The 24,453-nt window shown below is 36.0% G+C and overlaps 8 protein-coding genes across 12 annotated transcripts in view; 5 read left to right on the forward strand and 3 right to left on the reverse strand.

Annotated features, from left to right (window-relative positions):
• LOC104731525 (allantoate deiminase) lies at nucleotides 1,448-5,092 on the reverse strand. The gene is made up of 13 exons (XM_010450931.2): nucleotides 4,727-5,092; nucleotides 4,386-4,474; nucleotides 3,885-3,988; nucleotides 3,701-3,785; nucleotides 3,494-3,610; nucleotides 3,281-3,390; nucleotides 3,095-3,200; nucleotides 2,956-2,996; nucleotides 2,770-2,815; nucleotides 2,448-2,690; nucleotides 2,207-2,332; nucleotides 1,959-2,120; nucleotides 1,448-1,767 (listed from the first exon to the last, which is right to left on the reverse strand). Exons 1-13 carry the CDS (start codon nucleotides 4,965-4,967, stop codon nucleotides 1,645-1,647), a joined length of 1,593 nt encoding a protein of 530 aa, XP_010449233.1. The 5' UTR covers nucleotides 4,968-5,092; the 3' UTR covers nucleotides 1,448-1,644.
• LOC104731526 lies at nucleotides 6,559-11,869 on the forward strand. The gene is made up of 7 exons (XM_010450932.2): nucleotides 6,559-6,789; nucleotides 6,967-7,415; nucleotides 7,798-7,983; nucleotides 8,245-8,352; nucleotides 8,632-8,835; nucleotides 8,948-10,785; nucleotides 11,009-11,869. The coding sequence occupies exons 1-7, from the start codon at nucleotides 6,714-6,716 to the stop codon at nucleotides 11,553-11,555; spliced, it is 3,408 nt and encodes a 1,135-aa protein (XP_010449234.1). The 5' UTR covers nucleotides 6,559-6,713; the 3' UTR covers nucleotides 11,556-11,869.
• On the forward strand, nucleotides 13,846-16,800 carry LOC104731527 (polygalacturonase QRT3-like). 2 transcript variants are annotated; one of them, XM_010450933.1, is made up of 4 exons: nucleotides 13,846-13,998; nucleotides 14,310-14,525; nucleotides 14,652-14,888; nucleotides 15,710-16,800. In XM_010450933.1, the coding sequence occupies exons 2-4, from the start codon at nucleotides 14,319-14,321 to the stop codon at nucleotides 16,706-16,708; spliced, it is 1,443 nt and encodes a 480-aa protein (XP_010449235.1). In that variant the 5' UTR covers nucleotides 13,846-13,998; nucleotides 14,310-14,318; the 3' UTR covers nucleotides 16,709-16,800. The 2 variants fall into 2 exon arrangements, with proteins under 2 accessions (XP_010449235.1, XP_010449236.1); XM_010450934.2 differs by lacking the exon at nucleotides 13,846-13,998 and adding an exon at nucleotides 14,099-14,190.
• LOC104731535 (polygalacturonase QRT3-like) lies at nucleotides 18,189-20,297 on the forward strand. 2 transcript variants are annotated; one of them, XM_010450957.2, is made up of 4 exons: nucleotides 18,189-18,363; nucleotides 18,616-18,817; nucleotides 18,898-19,125; nucleotides 19,202-20,297. In XM_010450957.2, the coding sequence occupies exons 2-4, from the start codon at nucleotides 18,626-18,628 to the stop codon at nucleotides 20,231-20,233; spliced, it is 1,452 nt and encodes a 483-aa protein (XP_010449259.1). In that variant the 5' UTR covers nucleotides 18,189-18,363; nucleotides 18,616-18,625; the 3' UTR covers nucleotides 20,234-20,297. The 2 variants fall into 2 exon arrangements, with proteins under 2 accessions (XP_010449259.1, XP_010449257.1); XM_010450955.2 differs by lacking the exon at nucleotides 18,189-18,363 and having other exon boundaries at nucleotides 18,450-18,817.
• Nucleotides 20,789-22,284, forward strand: LOC104731534 (polygalacturonase QRT3-like). The gene is made up of 3 exons (XM_019233544.1): nucleotides 20,789-20,864; nucleotides 20,955-21,196; nucleotides 21,291-22,284. Exons 1-3 carry the CDS (start codon nucleotides 20,789-20,791, stop codon nucleotides 22,263-22,265), a joined length of 1,293 nt encoding a protein of 430 aa, XP_019089089.1. The 3' UTR covers nucleotides 22,266-22,284.
• On the reverse strand, nucleotides 22,295-23,358 carry LOC104731533 (glycine-rich RNA-binding protein 4, mitochondrial-like). Its single transcript, XM_010450953.2, has 4 exons — nucleotides 23,153-23,358; nucleotides 22,856-22,924; nucleotides 22,642-22,748; nucleotides 22,295-22,553 (listed from the first exon to the last, which is right to left on the reverse strand). The coding sequence occupies exons 1-4, from the start codon at nucleotides 23,286-23,288 to the stop codon at nucleotides 22,407-22,409; spliced, it is 459 nt and encodes a 152-aa protein (XP_010449255.1). The 5' UTR covers nucleotides 23,289-23,358; the 3' UTR covers nucleotides 22,295-22,406.
• The window catches only part of LOC104731530, a 5,680-nt gene continuing 5,027 nt past the window's right edge, over nucleotides 23,801-24,453 (forward strand). Inside the window, exons 1-3 of one of the 3 annotated variants that reach the window (XM_010450941.2) lie at nucleotides 23,801-23,918; nucleotides 24,085-24,177; nucleotides 24,273-24,338. In XM_010450941.2, coding sequence (XP_010449243.1) covers nucleotides 23,849-23,918; nucleotides 24,085-24,177; nucleotides 24,273-24,338 — 229 coding nt within the window. In that variant the 5' untranslated portion in view covers nucleotides 23,801-23,848. The remainder of the gene's footprint in view (nucleotides 23,919-24,084; nucleotides 24,178-24,272; nucleotides 24,339-24,453) is intronic. The other 2 variants (XM_010450944.2, XM_010450948.2) reach the window with 2 other exon arrangements.
• LOC104731532 (cold-inducible RNA-binding protein) overlaps nucleotides 24,381-24,453 on the reverse strand; it is a 1,040-nt gene continuing 967 nt past the window's right edge. The window contains exon 5 of the mRNA XM_010450952.2: nucleotides 24,381-24,393. Coding sequence (XP_010449254.2) covers nucleotides 24,381-24,393 — 13 coding nt within the window. The remainder of the gene's footprint in view (nucleotides 24,394-24,453) is intronic.

The raw sequence follows: 24,453 nt of genomic DNA on the forward strand, positions 1-24,453 counted from the left end.
GATTTGAGAGAAATCAGAAACCTATTTCAAAATATTTTGGCCTCGATGATTTACATATTTACCTTCCATAAATGTTAAAAAAAAATGATAAAACACAAAACATTAAAAAAAAAAAGACTTATTTTCATTAATGTGATTTATTTGACATTTATAGGTAATTAAAGTTAATTGCATGTGATATTGGTTAAGATAATCTAGAAATTAAAGCTCTTTATTAATTTTGATTTAGTAACCGTTTTTGATTTGAAAAAAATCAAGAACATATTTCAAAAGAATTTGGTATAGGTGATGTGCACTTATCATGCATGTTAGATTTCATATTTATGGTTAATCAGTGACAAAGTTGATAAGTAGAAGACTAATAGATTTGGTTTTCTATTTGGTTTGCTTGGTCGTCGGTGCGGCGTAACGTGCTGAAGTTAACCAATAATAAAAAGTTGAAATTATACGCCTAAATGTTTTTTTTGAATGATTTTGAAATTATGAGATTTTAATGTAATTTATTTGAAATTTATTGTTAATCAAAGTTAATTGAAGGAGATAATTGTTAAAAAATCCAAAAATTATAGCAGATTAATTTTGATTCTGTAATTGTTTTTGATTGGAGAGAAATCAGGAACATATTTCAAAGTACATTTGATCTTGGTGATTTGCATATTTATCTACCATAAATGTTAAAAAGTATGATAAGAAACCAAATATTGCAATCAAATATAGACTATTTATTTTTATCAATGTGGAAATGATACGCTTTCAAAATGATTTTGAAATTATGAGAGTTTAATATGATTTATTTGACATATATGGTTAATCAAAGTTAGTTGAATGTGATATCGGTTAAGAGAATCCAAAAACTAAAGCTGATTAATTTTGATTTAGTAACCGTTTTTGATTGAAGAGAAATTAAGAACCTATTTCAAAAAAATTTGGTCTATGTGATTTGCATTTTTCATGTGTATTAGCTTTAATATTCAAATATGTTAGTAATATTTGTATTCCATAAATGTTAAAAATATGATAAGACACAAAAAAAAATTGCAGTCAGAGATATTACTGCGTCTGCATCGTGTTGCAATTATGATAAATTATTTATTTGTTGAACCTAAAAAAAAAAGAGAAATTATTTATTTTCATCAAAGTGAAAATGATGCGTTTTCGAAATAATTTTGAAATTATGAGAGTTTAATGTGATTTATTTGAAATTTATGGTTAATCAAAGTTAATTGCATATTTGTTAAAAATATCCAAAATTTTAACTTCATTAATTTTGATTTAGTAACCATTTTTTATTGGAGAAAAATTCAAGAATATATTTCAAGTTATTTCGACTAATTTACACGTTTCATGCATATTAGCTTTAATATTCTATTTTTTTTTGGTCGAATTAATATTCAAATATTTTAATAGTATTTGTCTACCATAAATGATAAGACACAAAACATTGTAATCAAAGAAATGCTATTTATTTTCATCAAATTATTCGAAGAAGATACCGCTAACAATGTTTCATACATTTTAAGAATCAGACTATTTCTTCTATACAAATGCAGTTCCAAAGAGTACACAGCAACAAATAACAAGTGACACTGTACATTTCGTGGAGTCTCTATGAGATACAAGACTCTGTTTCTTTTTTAGAGTGGTTTACATTTGAGACTCTAGAAACTCTAAAATGGTCAAACCGGCTGCACCAACATCGTCATCCAACACCTGTTCTGCCGGAGAATGACTTATTCCTCCACGACACCGGACAAACAACATTCCCACCTGTCGAAAAAAACAATCTCTCTTTTTAAGTGTATAAGCGGTAAAACATGTAACTAGATTGATCATGCTTAAAGTGTTTGGACTGGAAAATCAGGTCTTGTTAATTAGTTTTCAAGTGAGGGAGATATTTGTGAACTCCAGAGAGATAAGCCTTTTACACTTTTAAGAAGTTTGAGTTTCAAATCAATTACCTTAGTTAAGTGAGCCATAGCCATAGCATCATGTCCTGCTCCGCTCATTAGCACGGGGACCTCGTCTTGTACCTCTCCTGTCATCTTCTTGAGAGCACTCTGAGCTGCTGATTTCAGCTGTAAACTCAACTGCGGGTCTGACATTACTGCGTCTGCATCGTGCTGCAATTATGATAATTCGGGGACAAGGTTCGTAAGAAGACAACATCAGAGAGTATAAGGTTTTAAGAATGTACGACACCATTTACCTTTCTTTCAATGGAGCACAAAAGCGATCTTTTGTCACATATCTTGTACATCCTAGTTGATAAGTCATGGAGAATAGCATTGCGTCCTACATCATCTATCGTACGTAAATCCACAGTGAAAGTTACCTGAATTCATTCCATTCATCTCCATGAAATCATTTAGAGCTCATCCACAAGACCAATAGAGAAAACAAAGACGTATATATAGGGAAAAAGAAGAGATTAGTTTTCATTCTCTTACCTGGCCTGGGATAACATTGCTAGCACTAGGCCACGTTGAGATCTCTCCAACAGTACAAACAAGTGAATTAGCAAGTGATTCTATTGTGTCCTCATTGCATTGACCGTTGCAAGATAAGTAATCTTTAGGGTTTTTGCAAACACTCTCCAATAGTACAATCAGCTCTGCGGCACCAGTCATAGGGTCCTGACGCATTGACATTGGAACTGTTCCAGCATGTCCTTGAGATCCTTTTACAGTAACCTGTAGAATTCTGTCCATTTGGGTTTCAAGTAGCCTTCTCTAAGATTAAACATGAAATATTTAGCTGTGAATACGTTACCTTGAGTCTTGTCTGCCCTGCAATTCCTTTTACTACTCCTAAAGGANTACAACATCTCTTCCAAGTGCTGGCTCATTGCGCCCTAGCTTGATGCATAGAATGTGAGTAGCTTGGTGTCTAAGGCTGTCTAATTGGTAAATAGACAATGGAAATATGTAATGCATTTGTGGAAGCAACGGCNAAGGATAACCAACCCATTCAAGCACCGGCCCTTGCTCGATGTGAACCTACAAGAAAACATTCATATTCAACAATCATTATACCACTCTTGAAGGCTCAAATTCATCAAAAATACAAAAAAAAACCTTGCTAAATTATGATTTACCTCAACATATCCCCAAACAGATGCAGGATCATACTTGAGCTGCATTAAGTTTTCCACTGTTATGTCTATGTCATTCTCTTTAAGAGCATCTTGCACAGAAATACCACTGAGCGAATGAATATGGAAAAAGTGAGTAGGTATACTCAATCCAGATAAGGAGAAGAAGATGAGGTCCTCGAGTAAAACCTTTTATCGGTAATCTCCAACCGAGAAACTGGCATGATTCCAGCCAGAGCAGCACTGCCTAGGAAGGTACACTGAAACCTCACTCCTTCCTCATCACTAAATGCAATCACCTGATATGAATGTACATAACATAGGTTTCTTGTTTATAATTACCAGTTTACCACTGGTTACAAAGAATAAATTCATGCATGCGGTATATATGTCTGGACAAACCTCAACAGGTCGCTTTAGTTCAGACAATTTGCCATTTACTTTCAGAACCTTTAATGCGGAGATTGCAGAAATGATGCCTAGTGAGCCATCATATTTACCAGCATCAATAACAGTGTCCTGTTGACACAAAAGCAAGATACAATTGTCAGCATTATCATCTCATTCAAAATTCACACCATAGGTAACAAAAACATAATTGTGAATTACCATATGGGAACCAATTAGAAGAGCTTGTGAGCTTCCATTCTTTGGCTCCACTCGACCATGTAAATTACCCATGTAATCAACCCATCTGCAAAAAAAAAAAAAAAAGTTCACTTTTTTCATCTACTAAAGAAAGTTTTGTAGATAACTCCATAAACAACAAAAGAGAGTAGATTTAAAAACTAACGTTGATAAACCGGCATCTTCCATCCATCCCCGGAGAAGATTTATTGCTCTTATGGATGCTGGACTCATAAAAGTTCTTTCTAGGTGGGCAACTGCATCACTCACCTGTGAATTCAAGAAAATTATACCAAAAAAAAACTACGATATATCTAATGTTCAATAATAAAGAAGCATTCATTTCTAAGATAACATCAGCTGGATTCAGTATAAGAAACTTAGAAATAGTTTCATATCAGATTGGAACAGCCAGAAAAGAGTTTAAAAAGTATTGATTAAACTAAGAGCAACCCTGAGAGACAACGATACACCGTCAAACTAGCTTATCAATCATGTTGGTCAAACAAGAAAACAAACATTCCAAGACATATCTCATAACAAGGTATAAATTCTATTATAGATATCAGAATACAGATGGAAGAGTACAAATAACTTGAAAACAGAGAACAAGTGAAAGCTAAGCAAGTTTTAAACTTTATTTGTTTTGTTTGATGGATGAATATACCTGTCCAAGCTCGTGTAACCTTGCAACAGATTCGTCTCTTAGGATCGCCTGATGCAGATCGTGCTTCGTCCCTTCCGTTTCACCGATTCCTTTTTCGGTTGATCATTCCAAAATAAAATCAAACTGGTAAGAAACAGAGCTAAGAGATGAACAGAGCAGAAAAGGAGAATTTTTTTTTAACTGAATTTAGTTGGTGCAGACATTGTGAAACAAGAAAAAAAAAACTAGCTAGACAGAATCTAATCTAACAAGACTGAGAGAGAGAATATTCCGGAATAAATGTTTTTAAAAATCCCCTTTTAAAAGATTTAATTGATTTCGGATCAATCGGATAAATTTACCGAGAGAGATTTGAGAAGACGAGGCAGAGGAAGAAGAAGAAGAAGACGATGACGATGAAGAGGAGGAGGAGAGAGCGAGAGGAGATAAGAGAGAAAACACGAGACACCAGAATAGCACAAGCGAAGGATGATAATGATGATGGTGGTGATGATGATGATGGAAGCTAGTGTGATGGACATGGGATAAGAAATGATGAGATCTAGAGGAAGAGGATGAAGGAGAAGGATGAGGAACCGCCATGGCTGCCGATTGTGAAAAGCTTTTTTTTTTTTTTACGATAGAGATAGTAAACAAAGACAGCCACGGAACGGAACCACAACAACCACTCGCTGTGTTGTGCTGTGATGATATTATAAAACAGAGAGACGATGAAAGGGCTCACCTTTGTTTTATGGCTTCCATGGCTGAGAGAGAAGACGAGGCGGCTGGTGGGTACCCACTAGTCCAACTTGGACGTCACATGGGGCCCATTGTAATTGATGATGTGGCGATTCTCAGTGGAATCTTGTGGAGAAGGTCACATGTGGGTGAGGAATCATGTGCATCCCAAATCTACCAAAACCAAATTTGTTTTTCTTGGTTCATTAGTTTATTTATTGTGTATTAGAGTACACTAATCACAAATCAATTTCGATAGGCGTTAAACACTTTAAAAAACATTCATCAATTAGATCGCCCCTCACGCATAAGACGTCCAATCAGAACTTTTACATTTTTGTAAAAAACGGTTTAAAAATATTCATATGATATTATTAAAAAAAGAATTACATTAGAGAGTATAAGGATTTTAAAACATTCACTATAAACGGATGCCTACAGTTTCGAGTTTTATCAAAACAAAAATTAAAGAAAATCCAAATATCAAGTTTAGTAAAGTATGTTTCTTCCACGATTGATTCATTTCTTTGTTCTCTACGTCGGAAATTTCATGATCTTTCTTAAAAACAGTAGTTATTTACTTATTTTAGTGTATTAGTATTAAAAAATGTCTAGTGATTTAGTGAGTCGTGATGCACTTTATATGTGAGTATTGTGACCCACACCCACCAAACCATATAACGAAGTTTCTAGCATCCGACCAGTATACCACGTGATCACCGCACGTGACTCCCTCGGTTACATGCTGTGACAGCTTCTTTAAAGTTTAGTAATTTACTTACACAAACTTGTACTTTGTAGTTGTAGGCTTGTACCTAGTAGTGATTACCGACATAATTTAATCTATACTCTCCGTATGGGGTATATATTAATACCAAAATTAGTTCAAAATCCATGACTCTCGGATACATTTCAGGTGACAAAAACTATTGTTAACAAGTCACTTGGTTTGGTTGTTGTGGTTGTACACGTAAACCATTTTTGTTAATTTGATTAATCCGAGTCGATATGTTTGTAAATTGTCCAACTTTTTAGAAGAAAACATATATAAATTGCCCGACTTTAATTATTGCATTACCTAGTCATGCACATTAACAATCGTTAAATAATAAACTAAGAGGTCATATAATTGGTACATGAACATGTTTGTTGTTGATACCACAAATCTATTTTCAAGGTATCATCCATATATTTATTTACAAACCAAGAAATGTATTAATTTAGGTTACAACATATAAAAATATCTCAAAATTTTGCATACCTAGGTTGAGTGTTAGCTTACTCCATCACTTAGCGCGGAAACAATTGAAATGTGAATAAATTAAACGAGATCTAAAGTAGGTGCTGAGCCCAATAGAAGTAAGCCCAATAATGAAGATCTGCCTCGAATTATCGGAATTTTGTTTAACCGGATCTCTTAGCTGAAGCGAACCGTACTTTTTATGTTCTGTATTCGTGAGAACTGAGAAGAGAAGGAGGCTCCGCTTCATCAGAGTGGCGTGAAATATTCGTAACCTTTCGGTTTGAAAGATTTTAATTTGTCAACCTCCTTCTCTTCTCCGGTTTCTTCTTCGGAACTCCTAGAACTGAAGAAGGTTTGTATAAACCATGGAGAAGGTTTCAGGAGCTTGCGCCATGGAATGGAGCATCAAGCTCGAGAAATCTCTTCGTTCTAAAAACCCAGGTACCTTAATCCCTTACACTTTTCAATTATGATTAATCCTTTAATTGAGAAAAATATATTCTTTAGGATTAAGGAGCTTGCTTTGCTTTATTTAGTGAATGTAATAAGTTCTTGTTGTCTACTCTGTGAACTATGGAAAAGTTAAAGTTTTGATTTTTTGGGGGATGTTTATTTCAGTTAGAGCTGTGGAAGCTATCATAGAGACTGGTGAGAGGCTTGAACAATGGAGCAAAGAACCTGAACCTGCAGTTTCTGTTTACAATTTATTTGGTTTGGTTCCTGAAGAAGATAAGCTCTTTTCCAATACTATCTTGTTGAGGCTAGTTGATGCGTTTTGTGTTGGGGATAAGATTATGAAGGTTGCTGTTGTCCGGGTTTTTATGTCTGTGTTCAAGCTATATCGAAGGAAGAACGTTAGTGAATCTGCAACATGGTTTTTGTCAAAGGCTAGGGTGTATAACCACTTGGAACTTCTTAAACGAGTTAAGTATGTTTATGAAAAGGGCGATACTGAGGTAAAAGCTTTGGCTTTGATTCTGTTTGGTTGTTGGAGAGATTTCGCTAGCGAATTTGCTCCGGTTCGGTACTTGATTTTCACCAGTATGGTTTCTTCACATGAGCTGGAGGTAAAAGCATATCTCATTTTAGTTATTTTCTTTTCTGTTTTTGGTTTAGATGATACATCAAAATAGAGTTATAATTACTCACGCATGTGGCATTGTGTTCTTCGGCTAGTGTAGTTTACCTGGCATGAAGACTCATTCAATTGTATAGTTGTGCAATTTTTAACAAACAGTTCACATTTGGAAATCTTAAGCTTCACTGCCAGATCTTTTGTATGTCAGTGGGTTTCTTTTAAGTTAGTTTCGAAGATTGAGTGGCTCTGTTTAGTCTAAGTTTAAAGAAAAATCTCAACTGGCTTACCAACCATAATGCAATTTGGACTTGGTAGTTGGAATATTCTTTGTTGGAGAAATTTAACTGTTCTAGTCCATTTTATGCTTGCAGGTAAGATCAGCTCTGTTTGCTGCAGCTTGCTTTTGTGAAGTAGCAGATGACTTTGCTTTGGTTGTTTTGGGGATGTTAAATGACATGGTGAAGTTCCCAGATATAATGCCAAAGACCAGGTTAGCTGCTGTGCGAGTTTTTGCAAAAATGGGATGCTCGCATGCAATTTCTAATAGAACATTCAAGGTTCTTTGTCTAATTCTTACTCTATCTGCTTCTAGTGCTCAAGGATTTTCATGTATAGTATTCCGTCAAGAATTTTTGGGTAAAGAAAGATTTGCTGAAACTGGAATTTAATGTTGCTGTTGTTACCATCTTGAGATTTCAAAAAGTAGTAGACTACTAGACTAGAGTACCAATTTGTATGATGAAACTCTGTCAATGTTAGAAACATTATAGCATGCATTAAATCTGTATTGACATTCAGTCACCTTTGTTTTGCTGCAGATTTGTATGAAGCTAATGCTGGAATCCCCAAAAGACGACAATTTGGTTCCATTCCTGGTTTCCCTGACTAAGCTTGCTTCAAGATCTACTTATCTTACTTCTGAACTGGTACGTTCTTTTTCTCTTTATACCTTTTTCTAATTCCTTTTTTACACAGATCTTGATGAATTGAATGTTTTACAGTCAATATAGTGGCCCTTGTGAAAATAAATTTTGTAGCAATAGAAAGCCACGGTTCTGCTGAGTTTGAGTCTTTACTAGTTGGTTGATATAAAATGCAAATAAGGCATCAGTTTTGTTTGGTTCTGTAGAAAAGGGAACTATTCCTCCATTTATTGAAACACAAACTAATAGAGAAAAGTCCAATATTATTCAATGTGGGTGCAGGCTGAGGTTATCATGCCCTTTCTGGGTGAAGATAAGACTTCTCATGTTCGAGCTGCGGTATTGAGGTGTCTCCACTTTCTCGTAGAAAGAGGGATGTGCTTCTCTCTTGTCAATGAAAGAGAAATTGCAAGTGTTTCAAGCTTGCTAAAGCAAGAAGACCTCTCACTAGATATGCAACTTAAAGCTCTTCAGATTTTTCAGAAGGTGAGTCATAAGCCATATGTATTATTATTATTTTGGAATGCTTACTGAAGCTTAAATTGACAGATACTTGTCTCAAATTGAACATGCTTCCTTATCTTTGATGTGAATGCAGATACTTGTCTACAAAATTTGCGTTGCTGATGCATCTGAATTACATCAACTCGTAGCTATTGTTGAGGAGGCATCTCATTTTAAGATCTTCTCAAGCAGTTGTCTAGCTATCAGTATTTTGGTGGGTATATGGAAAGAAATAGTCCGGACAGCAGAAATAAGATCAGTTGAGGTTTCTTCAATATCTCTTCCGCTGCAGCTCGTTGTATTAATCATGGACAGGGTCACCTTGCTAGGACGCTTATGTTCGGATCCTTTTCAAGTTGACTATGCACTAGTTGGTGAGGTTCAAGACCTCTTCAATGTTCTCCACCTAGTACTAGGAAAACATTCTGAACTGAGGCTGCAAGTTCTTGGCGAAGTCATGTTATTCCTAGAGTATATTGTGAACCTAAATGATGGCTTAAGAAAAACAGATGGAGATCATGAACTGCTGCTTAGTGTTATCAATTATAAAGGCAAAAGAGGGTCGGTCATGAGGTCAGAGTTTCTAGCATCTACACACAAGTTCCTGATAGTGTTCTTGGAGAATCTCGAGGGCGATGATTGTCTTTTGTCTCAAGTTTATGAAAAGGTGAAGCATATTACTGAGTGTGTACGTTCATGTAGCTTCTTTGATTTCCACACACAAATGGTATATACTCTGCTATTACATTCTCCAATTCTTTGGGGATTCCTTGTGAATGATGATGCAGATGGAAATTCAGGCGTCTCACTTGTTGCTGATATAGTTAATTATGGAATCGTTTCTCTTGACTGTTCGAATCAGATTTTGATGGAGAGAGACTACTGGCCTGCATACAGAGCTGGGGTATACGCAGCACGTTTGGGTGCTTGGGTCATCTCTGCTTTGATTTTTGACAAGCTGAAAACTAACGTCCAGTCTGATATTAACTGTTTTTGGTTAAAGTCCTTAACTTATTTATCTCATGCTGAGGGGAAATTCCAACTGCTTCTCACACCAGGTGATAGTTTCAAGTTAGTCAATTGGTTGAGAAGTAGCGGTTATTTACCAGAACTCTCCAAAGAGGCATCTGGAGAGTTTGCCCACAGTGTAGCTCTTCATGATGCTTATATGAATTTACAATCGTCTTTGGGAACGTTGGGAAATATTATAGCATCAGGGGAACTGTTCTGTTTCCAAACGTGGTTCTTGGTTCTAAAGACTCGGGGACTGGAGACTGTGATTGATCTCGTCGAAACCCTCGGGCTGCTTAACCAAGATAGCCGCAACAAGAAGCAAGTGGAGGAAACGATCTTGATTGGTTGCAATTCTCTGCAGCAGCTTCCTCGAATTTCTCTTCAGCTACAAAAGTTGGCAAAAGAATTTGATATGTTGGCAAAGTGTTTTATAGACATAGACGACAGCAGTTTTAGCATAATCACAACATTTTCACTGAGCTGTTCTGTTCTGGCTTTTGCTGCTGGAATAGTTCTTTTCATTCCAGATTTTTCTTTCCATGAAGCAATGGTTCCTTTCACTTCACAAAGTGATCTGTGCTCGAGGCTTGTACAAGATTTAGTTCAACGGCTAGGGAAAGTGGATCCTGATATCTGCGAAAAGCTCAACTTACTCATTAGGGAAAACAAATCATTAAACTGTTTACACCTGCAACCCAGGAATCAGGTATTGAGAGTCTGTGGCAAGGTGAAGATGCTGATCTCTATTTGCAGAGATGCTCTTGCATGCATTCATGGATTTCAGAATCAGTCAATATCAATGCAAAAAGAGGAGATTATGTCTGAGATTACTCAAAGTTGCAGGACTCTACTTTCACAAGCAATTATGAAATGGATGCAGATTCCTTTTGGCATTCCAAAACATTTCTTCAACATAAGGTATTCTCATCGTGCTGACTTAAGCTCTAATCAAACAAACTCATAGTGAGTACGGTTCTATTGGAAATATATATTCTATGTTTTCTTTATCACCAGATCACTATTGATTTTAAATTGTCTTTGTGGTGCTTAGTGAATTAAGGATTATGATATATGTTTAACCATATCTAAATCTCTACTGTATTTTCTTGGCGAATATGTTTTTCTTTGGATTAAATTTCAGGCCTTGTGTTGGTGCCGAGCTATTTGTTCTTAGTTCAGGCGTTGGCAAGCGTACTCCTGATATACTTTCAGTGGAACAAGGGTTTCAACTGTCACTAGATCTTTGTCTTCAGTTGAAAAACGTACAACAACAGCAAGTCCCTGTTCGACTAAAAAAACTTTATTGCCTTCTCTATTCTAAACTAGCTTATCACACTCCAACTCAACACGAAGAAACGAGCAGAAACCAAAAGTCTTATTCCCCTTGGAGAGATGAAGATCTGGTAGAATTGAGTAGCAAGCTATTTCATCATGCTATAAAGTCTAGTAAGAAGCTGGAAGTTTCAGGTCGATTTGATTGGACGAAGAATGGTGTTTCTACGGTTGTCGAATTCGAACCAAATGAGAGAGGACAAGGGTTCTCGAGCTGCTTGCTAGATGTTTCCCGTTTCCCAGTTGGCTCATATCAAATAAAATGGCTAAGCTGTTGCATGGATCAGCATGGTTCTTACTGGAATCTCCTACCTCTCAATGGCAAACCTGTGTTTACAGTTAAGAAAGCTTCATGACTAGAATATAAAACTAAGTGTGCCACAGAACTTAGTTTTGATATGGTGGAAGATTAAAGATCTTGTTTGGGAGCAAGCAAGAAAAGAGAGAGTGATTGGATTGATTTTAGAAGCTATTTTAGTTCGGAGAATACACATGGACCACATAGTTAAGGGTTTTGGTTCGGAGAATACTCACACATAAGAGAGATGTTTGCTTCAACGCTATTTTAGTTGAACTATTTCTGTTGTTGATTATGTTATGTACTGTAGACTAGGATGATCCTTGAAATGTAAATAACTATAAATTTTTGTTTAATTAATATATATATGGGTCCAGGAAAAAACTAAATTCAATAATAACCAACCTAACACTTATGATTAGCTAATAATGAAAGCTTTTATTGAAAGCAAAACTTTTGTTGGTGACCAAGTATTACTCAAATCTCTGTATACTAGTGTTCAGATTATTATAATACCATTGTTGCAAAGTGTAGTTGTGGACCATACAAATTACAAGACTACAAAAGATACAAAATGGTATTACAATGAATTTTATTTCCTAAATCTGTTAAAGCTAAATTCTTGTATTATAAAATGAATCAAATGATTTATTCAACCATCTGAAAATTGTTTTCGGTCAATGAAAATTAGTTTAGAGGAATGAAATTGAGTTAGTCAAAATGAACTAAATGAATATGCATTTAATTGAATATCATTGAATGGGAAACAAATCAGAGAAAACTTATTTACAGGACTTCCAAAACCAAGGGGGAAAAAACAAAAAAATCAGGTTAAAAAGCAATCAACTTGTTGACAACAACAACAACAACAAAAAAAAATTCTTTGAAATGAAAGCAAATGTGTGAAATGTGAATGAAGGAAGAAGAAGAAGAAGAAGAAGAAGAAGAAGAAGAAGAAGAAGAAGAAGAAGAAACCAATATTAACTCTCGTGTAAGTATTTTTCATTTAGCATTGTTTTGTTTCATATTTTTAGAATTTGGATTTGAGATCAGAAAGACTAATTTCGTGAAAATAGATCTGATGAATTGATCATAGCTGAAATGGTTTGCCACTGCCCACTTGTATCGCTATGTGGCTCTGTTCTTTCTAATGAGGTGAAAGTTATTAGTTGGGAAACTATCATCAACGCACATTAAATTATAAGTTGTACATATATATATATATATATATATTTTTATATTCATTATTACTACTAATTAACATAATTTGAAGTTGTAACAAGCTAATATGGGGAAAAACGTTACCGTATGTCATTACCGTTGAGTTTTGGTTTGCATTTAATTAACTTCGTGTAACCTACTTACTTTGCATCCAGTTTCATATGTTTTTCTTTTGCAATTGGTAGCAAATTAACTGTTTTTAATCAAGCTATAGATATTTATAAATAGGGTGGATTCGGGGACCTAATTGTTTTACCACCTAACATGACTCTAGACTAACTTTTACAATTTTGCTATGAGAATAAAAGGCCAATTTCATATTTCTCGTGAGTAATCTCTAACCCCAAGCATTTCATTATATATAATTCTCTGATTAATTTTTCTCTGTTTTTAATTCTTTTAAGATGAAGCCTTTTTCATCTTTGAACAGAGAAATCTTTTTTTTTTTTTTGTTTTGTGTAAATATAGATATGATATAAATGCATGTTGTCTTCCTTTATATTAAGTTTTTCCCAAATCAAAAGTGTTTTTTACACCCGATTTATTTCATTTGCAATATACATCCTAATATAGAGATTATTTGCTTATGTAATAACAGTAAACACATTATTAACTTTTCTTTCGGCTCTGTCACAGGCCTCAAATACAACCCCATCGGTCCTTAAACAGTATTTGGGATTTGAACAATAGAGAAGCTCGCAATCAAGATTAATTAGAGGTAACGTTTTACCGACTTTATTCTTTTTGTCATGAAGAAGGTGTAAATGTAGATAACCAAACACACACACAAATTCTTGTTTCATTCATCCTACATCGTTCTTAAAATCATTAATACTAGTGGTTAACATAATAAGTTAAAAACACACAATTCATCTGTATATGATTTACTTTATACGCTTTAGAATACTTAACGCAAAAATATTCTTTCGATTTTATACCATTCTTAAGCAAATAAATATATTTGAGCTTTAGGAAGAGTGAATTCATATCTTTAGTTGGAAGAAATATCCAAATAAAGATGAAAGTAAACTCTACCAAAAACCTATCCACCACTCAAACCTCCCCAACCAAAACCCCATGACTTGGTTTATACCCTTTTACATACAATATCTAATCACACAATGCATGAATCTATACCTTTATGCACTTTTGTTGATCTTTTTCAATCTTCCGCAAACTAACTACCATATCTATCTCTTTATTAGTCCTCTCTATATAAAAAATAAATCACGTATACAACGCCAACAATATAGTGATATTTTGAAGAGATTTTTTTCAAGGTAACTCATATGATTAAATTTAGTATTCATTAAAAAGTATTCGTTATCTAGAGTTTCGATCGTTATGAATAAATATTAATACGTTATTGCGTAAACCGGTAGAAAATATATATAAGGGGATCAAAGATGTATAAGAGTGCAAAATGTGTGACTCCCAATAGAAAAGACAAAAGTTTGTATAATGTTTCATTGGTAACCTTAGTTAGGCCTTTCTCTTTCCATGTGCTAACAACATACGTATATATATAAATGTCTCACAAGCATTACCTTCAGCCATTCTCTTACTTGGCTCATTGGATAAATTATAACAGGAATAAACAATGGAGCTAAGGAAAACTCAAATGGCCATGCCGGTTTGCTTGGCGATGATAATGAGTCTAATGGTGAGTCAAGTGGTCTTCGCCGAGAAATATTCAGGTTCAATGTCCCCTCATGACCGGAAACTAGCAGAAATGCAAGCCCTTAAAGCTTCATTGGTTCGTCGAAACCTACCGGCTTTAGTATCTCCTCCTCCTACCCCTCCTCAGGTATATAATATAACCTTCTCTAATCATAATGATCACAGAGTCTATGTACAGATTGTGTTTGTTCAAAAGATTTTAAACTTTTATATGTACTTTTTTGGTTTAATTTATAAGATGAAAATGATGTAGGCAGTACCTGGTCCACGCGTGTATCAAGTGATATCATATGGTGCCGATCCCACAGGGAAATTGGATAGCACGGATGCGATATTAAAAGCAATGGAAGAAGCATTTGATGGTCCAAGTCATGGAGTGTTGATTGCAGGTGTAAATGATCTCGGAGGAGCAAGAATCGATCTTCAAGGTGGTAGCTACTTAATCAGCCGTCCTCTCCGCTTTCCCTCAGCCGGCGCCGGGAATCTCCTCGTGAGTGTCTCTTATTTTCTTATATCATTTTTATTTATTTATCAAAACTATATTTTACAAATAGAGTTAGATTTCTCCGTACGTGTGATTTAATATACCGACAAGACAAAAGTCGTGTTCCTATAATAATATGTCTTCAAGGGCCGTCTATGTGACGTGATATTGACATTTCATTCATACTATGTTATTATAAATAATTAAAACATGAATTTTTAGTCGAACCTTAGTTTAAACGTAAACTTGATTAAAGATGCTCTTATTAGGTTTGGTGCACCAAAGGTAAATCAATTTATAAGCTTCTTTTTTCTTTCACGAGAATAGAATGATTCCTTTCTTTCTATGCATGTGTTTCTATCTTAATTTCAAACATTATGACCTTTTTTATAACTCTCCAACAAAAGAAGTTTCTTTCGGTTTACAATTATTTATTAATGAGATTTGCTTTCGTTTTTATTTCCTTTGCATTTAGTATATAGTACTTAAAAAAATATTTAAAGTTTCCATCAAAGCTACAACTTTCTATACTTTATAGACACTTCCATGCATTTCTAAATTATTAAAAGTTGTTGGAGAAAAGCAAAACTCAGACTTTTTATTAAAATATGCTAGAAAATTCCAAATATAAGTCTTGTTAATAATTAACGTTAGAAATAATTTGTTCTTACTTTTACAATCACAAAATTTTGTCAAAATTTGAAAAATCCTCTCATTCCACATTTTTCTTCATGTTTTCAAGTTTGATAATTTGTTTATTCCGTTATTACATTTTCTAAATTAATATTGATGGTTTGTTTTGTTTCTTGACTTGTGTGACACGTCAGATCAGCGGAGGCACACTAAGAGCATCAAATGATTTCCCGGTGGATAGGTACTTAATCGAACTCAACGACGAGAAATCAAAACAACAATACATCTTCGAATACATTACTCTCAGAGATCTTCTCTTCGACTGCAACTACCGCGGCGGAGCAATCGCCGTCATCAACTCTCTCCGAACAAGCATAGACAACTGTTACATCACTAGGTTCGGCGACACTAACGGTATTCTAGTCAAAAGAGGACACGAGACTTACATCCGAAACTCGTTCCTCGGTCAACACATAACCGCCGGTGGAGACAGAGGAGAGAGAAACTTTTCCGGCACCGCCGTAAACCTGATGGGTAACGATAACGCCGTTACTGACACCGTTATATTTTCCGCCAGGATAGGGGTAATGATATCGGGACAAGCTAACTTATTATCAGGAGTGCACTGTTATAACAAAGCAACCGGGTTCGGAGGAACCGGGATTTATTTGAAATTACCCGGTTTAACTCAAAACCGGATTGTGAATTCGTATATGGATTATACCGGTATCGTCGCGGAAGACCCGGTTCAGCTACAGATTTCAGGGACGTTTTTTCTGGGAGACGCGTTTATTGTGTTGAAATCGATAACCGGATTGGTTCGAGGGGTTAACATTGTCGACAATATGTTTTCCGGTTCGGGTAATGGGGTCCCGATTGTGCAATTGGATCAAACGAAGACGGCGTTTGAAGACATTGATCAGGTGGTCGTTGATCGAAACAGTGTGAACGGTATGGGAGCTAAATCGACGGTGGCTAAAGGATCGGTCGACGGAAACGGTACGTCTTGGGCCGTTGATTTTAACCCGGTTTTGTTGTTCCCGGACTTGATCAACCACGTGCAGTACACACTGGTGGCGAGTGAAGCTGGCGCGTTTCCTCTACACGCGGTAAGGATCGTATCTGGTAACCAAGTTGTCGTTGAGACAAACGCTCCTGTTGCTGCGACAGTTTATGTAACAGTGACTCATTGAGTTTAATGTCGTGTTTTTGCCGTAATAATGGTTTTAATAATTGGTAATTTAAACAAACAAAAATATTTATGATTGTGGTTTTTTAATTGTAATTTTTTTCTACAAGGAGGAAAATTTTAATTTTTTTGAAGTACTAATAATAAATGATAAAAACTCGAAAATTGTGAATACAGTGGAAGAGTTGTTGGCAGACATTTACTTGTGTTGTCTGAAAAGAAATTGAATGCAATGACTAATACTATAAACTTATACTTCTGAATGGAGTATGTTTTTGACCAAATAACTCTATGCTCTGTTTTTTCTATACACTAGAATCAAATTAAGTCACCTAATGTAATTGAAATTTTCTACAAAAGTTGGTGGTTATGAAAGAACATATCAGAAGAAGGTTTTGATGCTCTGTATTTTTAAATGTAAAAAAGTAAAATTTATTTATGTTTCTACACTCAATCACCATTTTAAGTTATTAATTTACTTGTACGTCTTCGATTTATAATTCTGTAAGTTTTGTTTGGCACAAGAAAAGTTTAAATCCAGTACTTTATTCGCAAAGGAAAAAAGTGTGTGAGTATCATTTTCTTATTTAATGATGAATAATTATGTAAAAAAGCAAGCTTTATGACGAATAAAGTCTTGAGATAGTGAGATGGGGTTGTTAACAAAGTCTAAAGACTAGAACGAATTATTTTTATTCTCTCCTAGAATTCTCATTTTATATTTATTTATAATTTAGCAGAAAAAAATAAAAATTCTTTATATATTGATAATTTAGCAGGAAATTTCGGAACATGAATTTTTTTCTTTTTTGAAGTTTACTCATTTTGTTGGTTAGGAAAATGTTAAAACTCATTTTAAAACTGTCTAATAATATAATTTTCTACTGAAACGATGGAACTAAACATCAATTACAGCTGAAAAATCACATTAATTACTTTTGACATTCCAAATAATTTGATTTTTTTTTTTTTTTTTGAACTTTCAACCAGCTGTCTACGAATATGCATTGATCTTTGTTGGTGCGAGATTTAGCACCCACAATATACCAACTTAAACCGAAGGCAAACTAATTAATTCTATTGGTGCGAGATTTAGCACCCACAATATACCAACTTAAACCGAAGGCAAATTAATTAATTCTAAAGATCAACTATACTGGTAAGACCATTTTAGGACAGCTAAACAGGCCTACAATCAAAAGCACAACAAAACCAGCTAACTGATCTTCCAGGTTGCCTCTAGATTCCGACCTAATCATCAGAAGAAGAAATTTTTTCAATATTCAATCTGAAATCGCCCCTAGATTCCGACCTGATTATCAGAAGAGGAAACTTTCGCAATATTCAATTTGATATTTAAGGAAAATAAACTTATCTTGTAACATAAGAAATTCATATAAATAGAGGGATATCCCCTCTTTGTAATATTATCCAACAATTAATACAATAACTCTATTTCTTTTTTGTTCTTGAGAGAAACCCTAACTTGTTTTTTTTTTTTTTTTGAAATTTAGTTTGTTCTTCAAAAGATTTTAATTCTCTCTTATTTCCTAACTTTGATTCAGTTGTTTGAAAGAGATCTTAAGGTGAATTTGTTTTCCCCTTTAATCAAATTTATTGGGTTTCTCCCTTTAAACAAATTTATTGTGAAAAATCCAGGTATCTACAATCTTTATATTCTTTTTCATGCCTTTTCGCGTTTTCTTATGAATAAAGCAAAAATCATCTAAAGTGTTTCCGTTTAATAAAATTGGAACTCGAGTCGGTACATAGAACAAATAAATCAAAAATTTATAACAGAGACTATTATTATGCCTTTTAATAGGACACATACACACGCTTATATCTACCCTGCATCTTCGTCATAATCATTCCTCACAAATCTTCTCTCTCTCTTTCTCTCTCAAGCAGAATACACAAGATGAGATTCCATAGCTTCGTTAGCTCGTTGCTACTGTTTCTCGTCACAATTTCAATGGTGTTTGAAGAGACATTATCCTTGAGAAGAGACATGACCAAGCTTTTAAAGTTCCAAGAGAAGATCCAAGAACGGCTCGCAGTCGCTCCCACTCTCTCACCAGTTTCTTCTCCTCCTTCTCACTCTCCCAAAATGGTAACTCGTACTATTCAGTTTATACTATTCTGTCGCATGTGTGTATGTAATTTGTGAGCGTGTGAGTTTGGTTTGTGCAGGTGGGGAAGGTGATCTATCCGATTGGTTACGGAGCTGACCCGACAGGTGGACGAGATAGTAGTGACGCAATGCTTGAAGCTTTAACCGATGCTTTTCAGTTACAAACTGGACTTGAGATGCTTCCACGTGTTGCTGATTTAGGTGGTTTAGTTATTGATCTTCAAGGTGGCAGCTACATGATCGGAAAACCTCTCAGGTTCCCTTCCTCCGGCGGTGGAAATCTCGTGGTCAGTCCTTAGACAAATCTTGAAATATTTTGGTGTAAAGGTTTGAATCTTTAGACATTTTTTGGGTGTAATTCAGGTAAAAGGTGGGACTTTCCGAGCATCGGAAGTGTTTCCCGGTGATAGGCATTTGGTTGAACTCGTTGCATCAAACTCCGGGAAACCAATGAAAGTCTCGCCGGAGGATTCTTTCTCCGACCGGAAAGACCAGAACTCTGGAATCTCCTATGAGGATGTGACTTTTCAAGATGTTCTCTTCGACTCAAGCTTCAGGGGAGGTGGCATTTTGGTAATCGACTCAGCTCGTATTCGTATAACCAATTGCTACTTCCTCCATTTCACAACACAGGGGATTAAAGTCCAAGGAGGTCACGAGACATACATTTCAAACTCTTTCTTGGGGCAACATTCAACGGTAGGAGGAGACAGAGGAGAAAGAGGATTCACCGGAACAGGAATCGACATCTCGAGTAACGATAATGCCATTACGGATGTAGTGATCTTCTCGGCTGGGATAGGTATCTCTTTGAATGGTGGGGCGAATATGGTTACGGGTGTGCATTGCTACAACAAGGCTACATGGTTTGGTGGAATTGGCATTCTAGTGAAATCTCATTTAACGAGGATAGACAACTGTTACCTTGATTACACAGGTATAGTCATTGAAGATCCTGTTCACGTTCATGTCACTAATGCTTTGTTCTTAGGAGATGCAAACATCGTCTTGAGATCGATACACGGGAGGATCTCCGGTGTAAACATTGTAAATAACATGTTTAGCGGTACTGCGAAAAACAACTTCCCTATTGTCAAGCTGGAAGGGGAGTTTCATGATATTGATCAAGTTGTAATTGATCAAAACAATGCTGAAGGGATGACACTGAAATCAACAACGGGAAGGGCCACAGTTTCCGCGAATGGGACAAGATGGGTTGCTGATTTTTCCCCTGTTTTGGTATTCCCAAACCGAATAAATCACTACCAGCATTCGTTTTTATCCCAATCCGGGCAGATTCCTGCAAATGCAGTGACCAATGTTTCCAACAATGTGGTAGTTGTAGAAACCGATAGAGCTGTAACTGGAACTGTGTCAGTTATTGTATACCAGTAAAACAAACAACATTCTTCATATTGAATATTGTCTCTAATGAGAAAGCTTGATTGATTTGACTCAATATTCAAATATATACTAATAGACGTGCGCTGGTCTATGCTAGTTTCTGAACATAGTATGTACTAATAATTTAATATGTTCTTCTTGTCATAAAAAATACTAGTTAAGATGCTTTACTATAAGCGAAAAACGTGGGTGGATATAAAAGTATTAATGTATTCTTATATGATGCATTATTTTGGCAAAAATAGACTTTATGACATATGATAAACCTTAATCTCATAGTGAAAAGGATGGGTCAAACCTCTTACGCCAGAGAAGCACAGGAGAGGTGGAGAAGCACTTGGCGCCAATCATTCTCTCTCGAATAAGAAAATCTCAAGTAACAGAGACCATTGTCTCTGCCTACATCTTCTTTATATTCAGTCGTCTCTCTCTCAAGAAGAGGACAAACAAAACTAAATGAGGCTCTATTGCGTTGTTTGCATGTTACTGTTTCTTCTCACGTTTTCAACTGAATTCGAAGAAACAATATCCTTCAGAAGAAGAGACATGACAAAGGTTTCTGAGTTCCAAGACAAGATCCAAGGAAGACTCGCAGTCACTCCCACTCTCCCACCATTGTCTTGTCCTTCCTCTTCACTTCCCAAAATGGTAAGCCTCTCCTACATTTCAGTTTGATCACATTCACATATATAGCGATATGTGAGCGTGTGAGTTTGGTTTGTTCAGGTGGGGAGAGTGATATACCCGATTGGTTACGGAGCTGACCCAACAGGTAGACAAGACAGTAGTGACGCAATACTTGAAGCTTTAACTGATGCTTTTCAGTTACAAACTGGGCTTGAGATGCTTCCACATGTCTCTGATCTAGGAGGTCTTGTTATTGATCTCCAGGGTGGCAGCTACAAGATTGGAAAACCTCTCACTTTCCCTTCATCCGGGGGTGGAAATCTAGTGGTTAGTCCCTTAAGCTTCACTCATATCTTGGAGCTGTTGCTTATGAAAGTTGCACAAAAGTTTGAACCAGTACCTAGTTTTTGATGTATTTCAGGTAAAAGGCGGGACTCTCCGGGTATCAAAAGTGTTTCCAGGTAACAGACATTTGGTCGAACTCGTACCACCAAACTCCAAGATCTTCTATGATGATGTGACCTTCCAAGATGTTCTCTTCGACTCAAGCTTCCGAGGTGGGGGTATATTCGTAACCAACTCAGCTCGTATCCGCATAACCGATTGCTACTTCCTCCATTTCACAACACAGGGGATCAAAGTCAAGGGAGGTCACGAGACATACATTTCAAATTCCTTTTTGGGGCAGCATTCAACTGTAGGTGGAGACCGACACGAAAAAGACTTTTCAGGGACAGGAATCGATATCTCGAGTACAGATAACGCCATTACTGATGTAGTGATTTTCTCAGCTGGGATAGGTATCTCTTTGAGTGGCGAGGCGAATATAGTCACGGGCGTGCATTGCTACAATAAAGCAACATGGTTTGGTGGAATAGGCATTCTAGTGAAATCACATTTAACGAGGATAGACAACTGTTACCTTGATTACACAGGTATAGTCATTGAAGATCCTGTTCACGTTCATGTCACAAACGGTCTGTTCATAGGAGATGCTAACATCGTCTTGAAATCTGTACACGGGAAGATCTCCGGGCTAAACATCGTCAACAACATGTTTACGAGTACCACGAGCAAAAATACTCCAATCGTAAAGCTAAAAGGAAAGTTTCATGAGATCGATCAAGTTGTGATTGATCAGAACAATGCATCAGGGATGAAGTTAAAATCAACAACCGGAAAGCTAAAGGTTTCTACAAAAAACGGGACAAGATGGGCCGCTGATTTTTCTAAGGTCTTGGTATTCCCAAACCGTATAAACCATTACCAGCATTCATTTTTCGCTCAATCTGGGAAGATTCCTGCAAATGCAGTGACCAGTGTTTCCAACAATATAGTAGTGGTGAAAACTGATAGAGCTGTAACTGGAACAGTGTCAGTTATTGTTTACCAGTAAAAGAACATTCTTTATAATGACCATTGTAGTAAAATGAGAAAGCTTGATTTGACACATTCTTCTTTCAATAATCATAAGTTTATAATATGATCTGGTTTTATGCAGTTTAAGTTACAGTTTGGTAAAGTAAAAGCTAAACAACTAATACCAGCAATCAGCGACTTCATCATTAGCGGCTCCTTCTGGTACTTGAGTCTTCTCAGGGGGACCAGAAGTCCTCGGCAATCCTTGGAAATCACGTTTCCCTGGTTTCGCAATGTCTATATAAATCATCCTGCCATTGTACATCTACAACAAAAATGGGAACATTCTGTTAGATTACAAGAAAACTAGGCTAATCCAGTTAAGCTTGTGTTGAAAAAAAGCTTTTTGTTACCCGACGGTCCATGGTCTCAATGGCTAGAAAAGCATCATCCTGAGACTTGAATTGAATAAAAGCATAACCTTTTGATCTCTTCATTGACTCATCTTTGACAAGCTTAACTGTTTTTGAAAGATAAAAAAAGTGAACTATATCAATTGCCATAAACCTGAGCCTTTTGAAGCGACGAAAACAGAGTCAAATGCAAACACATCAAGTATAAACACACCTTCAGCTATCTCTCCAAAAGCCGAAAACTCCCTTTGTAGAAAATCTTCACTTGTAGAAAACGGTAAATCTGCAGTTCAATGCTCAGAAACATCAGAAACATAGAGAAATCACCGAATTGAAGTTACAAGCAACTTCAATTTCACTAATGATTGCTAAGTTCCATCACAATCCTAACTTAAATCCTTCATTCTCAATAAAAACCAGAGTCGAAACTTTATCCTGGAACAATAGCATAAACCATAATCTCAACTAGAAGAATTCGAATCTAAAAAACAAAGAGAAGTCCAAAACTTACTTCTGACCATGATTTTGCTCGCGAGAGGGTAATTAAAAAGCGAAGCTTTAATCTTCGGAAACCTACGGTTCTTGTAATTTGGTAGAGCAGATGAAGAAGCCACAAAGGAAGGGAATGATAACGTCGCCGACCACATTATTCACAGTCGCCGGAGAAAGAGAGAGAGAGAAAGAAGAAGATGATATTTTAAAACCGTCGTTAAAGACTTCAAAAACCGACAGCGTTTTAGTAAAAGCCCCAATGAATACACATGGGTGTATTTGATCAAATCTGAAACTCTGTTCAACGATTTGAAAATATTTTTAGAAAGAAAGGACTTAAAAGGTAATTTATTTTTTCTCAAAAGCTTCCAGAAACTTTGAGACGCTTCATCATTTCTCACTCCGACATCGATGGCTATGTTATCTCACCGTCTCCGACGAGCTTTACTCACGGCGACTTCCTATGTTAACCAATCAATTTCTCTCTCCCCAGCTTCCATTGCACCAGCGTCCGATTTCCATTCTGTGTCTTCGTCGGTGCTACAGAGATCTGTTTTAGGGAGATCGACTGAAGTAGCTACTCAAGCTCCGGCGAGACTGTATTCGACGAGGCAGCTGAAGATTTACAAAGAAGGTGATGAGATAACGGAAGACACCGTGTTGTTCGAAGGGTGTGATTATAATCTCTGGCTTATCACTATGGACTTTCCCAAGGATGATCCTAAGTCTCCTGAGGAAATGGTCTCTACCTATGAACAAACTTGCGCTCAAGGACTTGGTATCAGGTCAGTATATGCGTAGATTAAGTGAAGCTTCTTAGATAGATTGGTTGCTTTAGGGTTAATTTATCCAAAGATCAAGTTTTTAATTTCATTGAGTCACAGGGGAGATTCACTGTTGTGTAGATTTACTTGTGTATCTTTTTATATTCGTTTTTTTATTGAATTTTAGTGGTGTTTATGGTTGAGTCAGTGTGGAAGAGGCCAAGCAGAGGATGTATGCTTGTAGCACAACTACTTACCACGGGTTTCAGGCAACTATTATGTAGTTTTCTAATAATATATGTTCTGATCCTTTGAAGTAACTTTTTTTTCACCAGATATTGACTACTCCTACTTTGTTATACGGTATGTGAACAGATCTACCTGGAGTGGTCTTCATATTGCCAGATTCCTACATTGATCCCGTGAACAAAGAGTATGGAGGTGAGCGCTTGGGATTAAACTCGTCTCTTTTTTTTTTGATTATTAACTTCTGGAACTTTACACAAATAATGTTTCTGTTTCATGTTTTCAGGAGACAAATACGAGAATGGAGTCA

This window comes from Camelina sativa, chromosome 12 (genome assembly GCF_000633955.1).
Source record: "Camelina sativa cultivar DH55 chromosome 12, Cs, whole genome shotgun sequence".
Lineage (NCBI taxonomy): Eukaryota > Viridiplantae > Streptophyta > Magnoliopsida > Brassicales > Brassicaceae > Camelina > Camelina sativa.

Excerpts from the sequence above, each read along its gene's own strand:
- LOC104731525 (XM_010450931.2), bottom strand. The coding sequence starts at position 4,967 with ATGGCGGTTCCTCATCCTTCTCCTTCATCCTCTTCCTCTAGATCTCAT. Across the intron at positions 3,201-3,280 it reads TTGGAGATTACCGATAAAAG|TGGTATTTCTGTGCAAGATG; the intron begins GTTTTACTCGAG and ends TCATTCGCTCAG. Across the intron at positions 2,691-2,769 it reads CAGGGCAGACAAGACTCAAG|GTTACTGTAAAAGGATCTCA; the intron begins GTAACGTATTCA and ends AGAATTCTACAG.
- LOC104731526 (XM_010450932.2), top strand. The coding sequence starts at position 6,714 with ATGGAGAAGGTTTCAGGAGCTTGCGCCATGGAATGGAGCATCAAGCTC. Across the intron at positions 7,416-7,797 it reads TTTCTTCACATGAGCTGGAG|GTAAGATCAGCTCTGTTTGC; the intron begins GTAAAAGCATAT and ends TTATGCTTGCAG. Across the intron at positions 8,353-8,631 it reads CTTATCTTACTTCTGAACTG|GCTGAGGTTATCATGCCCTT; the intron begins GTACGTTCTTTT and ends ATGTGGGTGCAG.
- LOC104731527 (XM_010450933.1), top strand. The coding sequence starts at position 14,319 with ATGGAGCTAAGGAAAACTCAAATGGCCATGCCGGTTTGCTTGGCGATG. Across the intron at positions 14,526-14,651 it reads CTCCTCCTACCCCTCCTCAG|GCAGTACCTGGTCCACGCGT; the intron begins GTATATAATATA and ends AAAATGATGTAG. Across the intron at positions 14,889-15,709 it reads CCGGCGCCGGGAATCTCCTC|ATCAGCGGAGGCACACTAAG; the intron begins GTGAGTGTCTCT and ends GTGACACGTCAG.
- LOC104731535 (XM_010450957.2), top strand. The coding sequence starts at position 18,626 with ATGAGATTCCATAGCTTCGTTAGCTCGTTGCTACTGTTTCTCGTCACA. Across the intron at positions 18,818-18,897 it reads CTTCTCACTCTCCCAAAATG|GTGGGGAAGGTGATCTATCC; the intron begins GTAACTCGTACT and ends TGGTTTGTGCAG. Across the intron at positions 19,126-19,201 it reads CCGGCGGTGGAAATCTCGTG|GTAAAAGGTGGGACTTTCCG; the intron begins GTCAGTCCTTAG and ends GGTGTAATTCAG.
- LOC104731534 (XM_019233544.1), top strand. The coding sequence starts at position 20,789 with ATGACAAAGGTTTCTGAGTTCCAAGACAAGATCCAAGGAAGACTCGCA. Across the intron at positions 20,865-20,954 it reads CACTCTCCCACCATTGTCTT|TTTGGTTTGTTCAGGTGGGG; the intron begins GTCCTTCCTCTT and ends TGAGCGTGTGAG. Across the intron at positions 21,197-21,290 it reads CCGGGGGTGGAAATCTAGTG|GTAAAAGGCGGGACTCTCCG; the intron begins GTTAGTCCCTTA and ends GATGTATTTCAG.
- LOC104731533 (XM_010450953.2), bottom strand. The coding sequence starts at position 23,288 with ATGTGGTCGGCGACGTTATCATTCCCTTCCTTTGTGGCTTCTTCATCT. Across the intron at positions 22,749-22,855 it reads TTTTGGAGAGATAGCTGAAG|TTAAGCTTGTCAAAGATGAG; the intron begins GTGTGTTTATAC and ends TTTCAAAAACAG. Across the intron at positions 22,554-22,641 it reads TTGAGACCATGGACCGTCGG|ATGTACAATGGCAGGATGAT; the intron begins GTAACAAAAAGC and ends TTTTTGTTGTAG.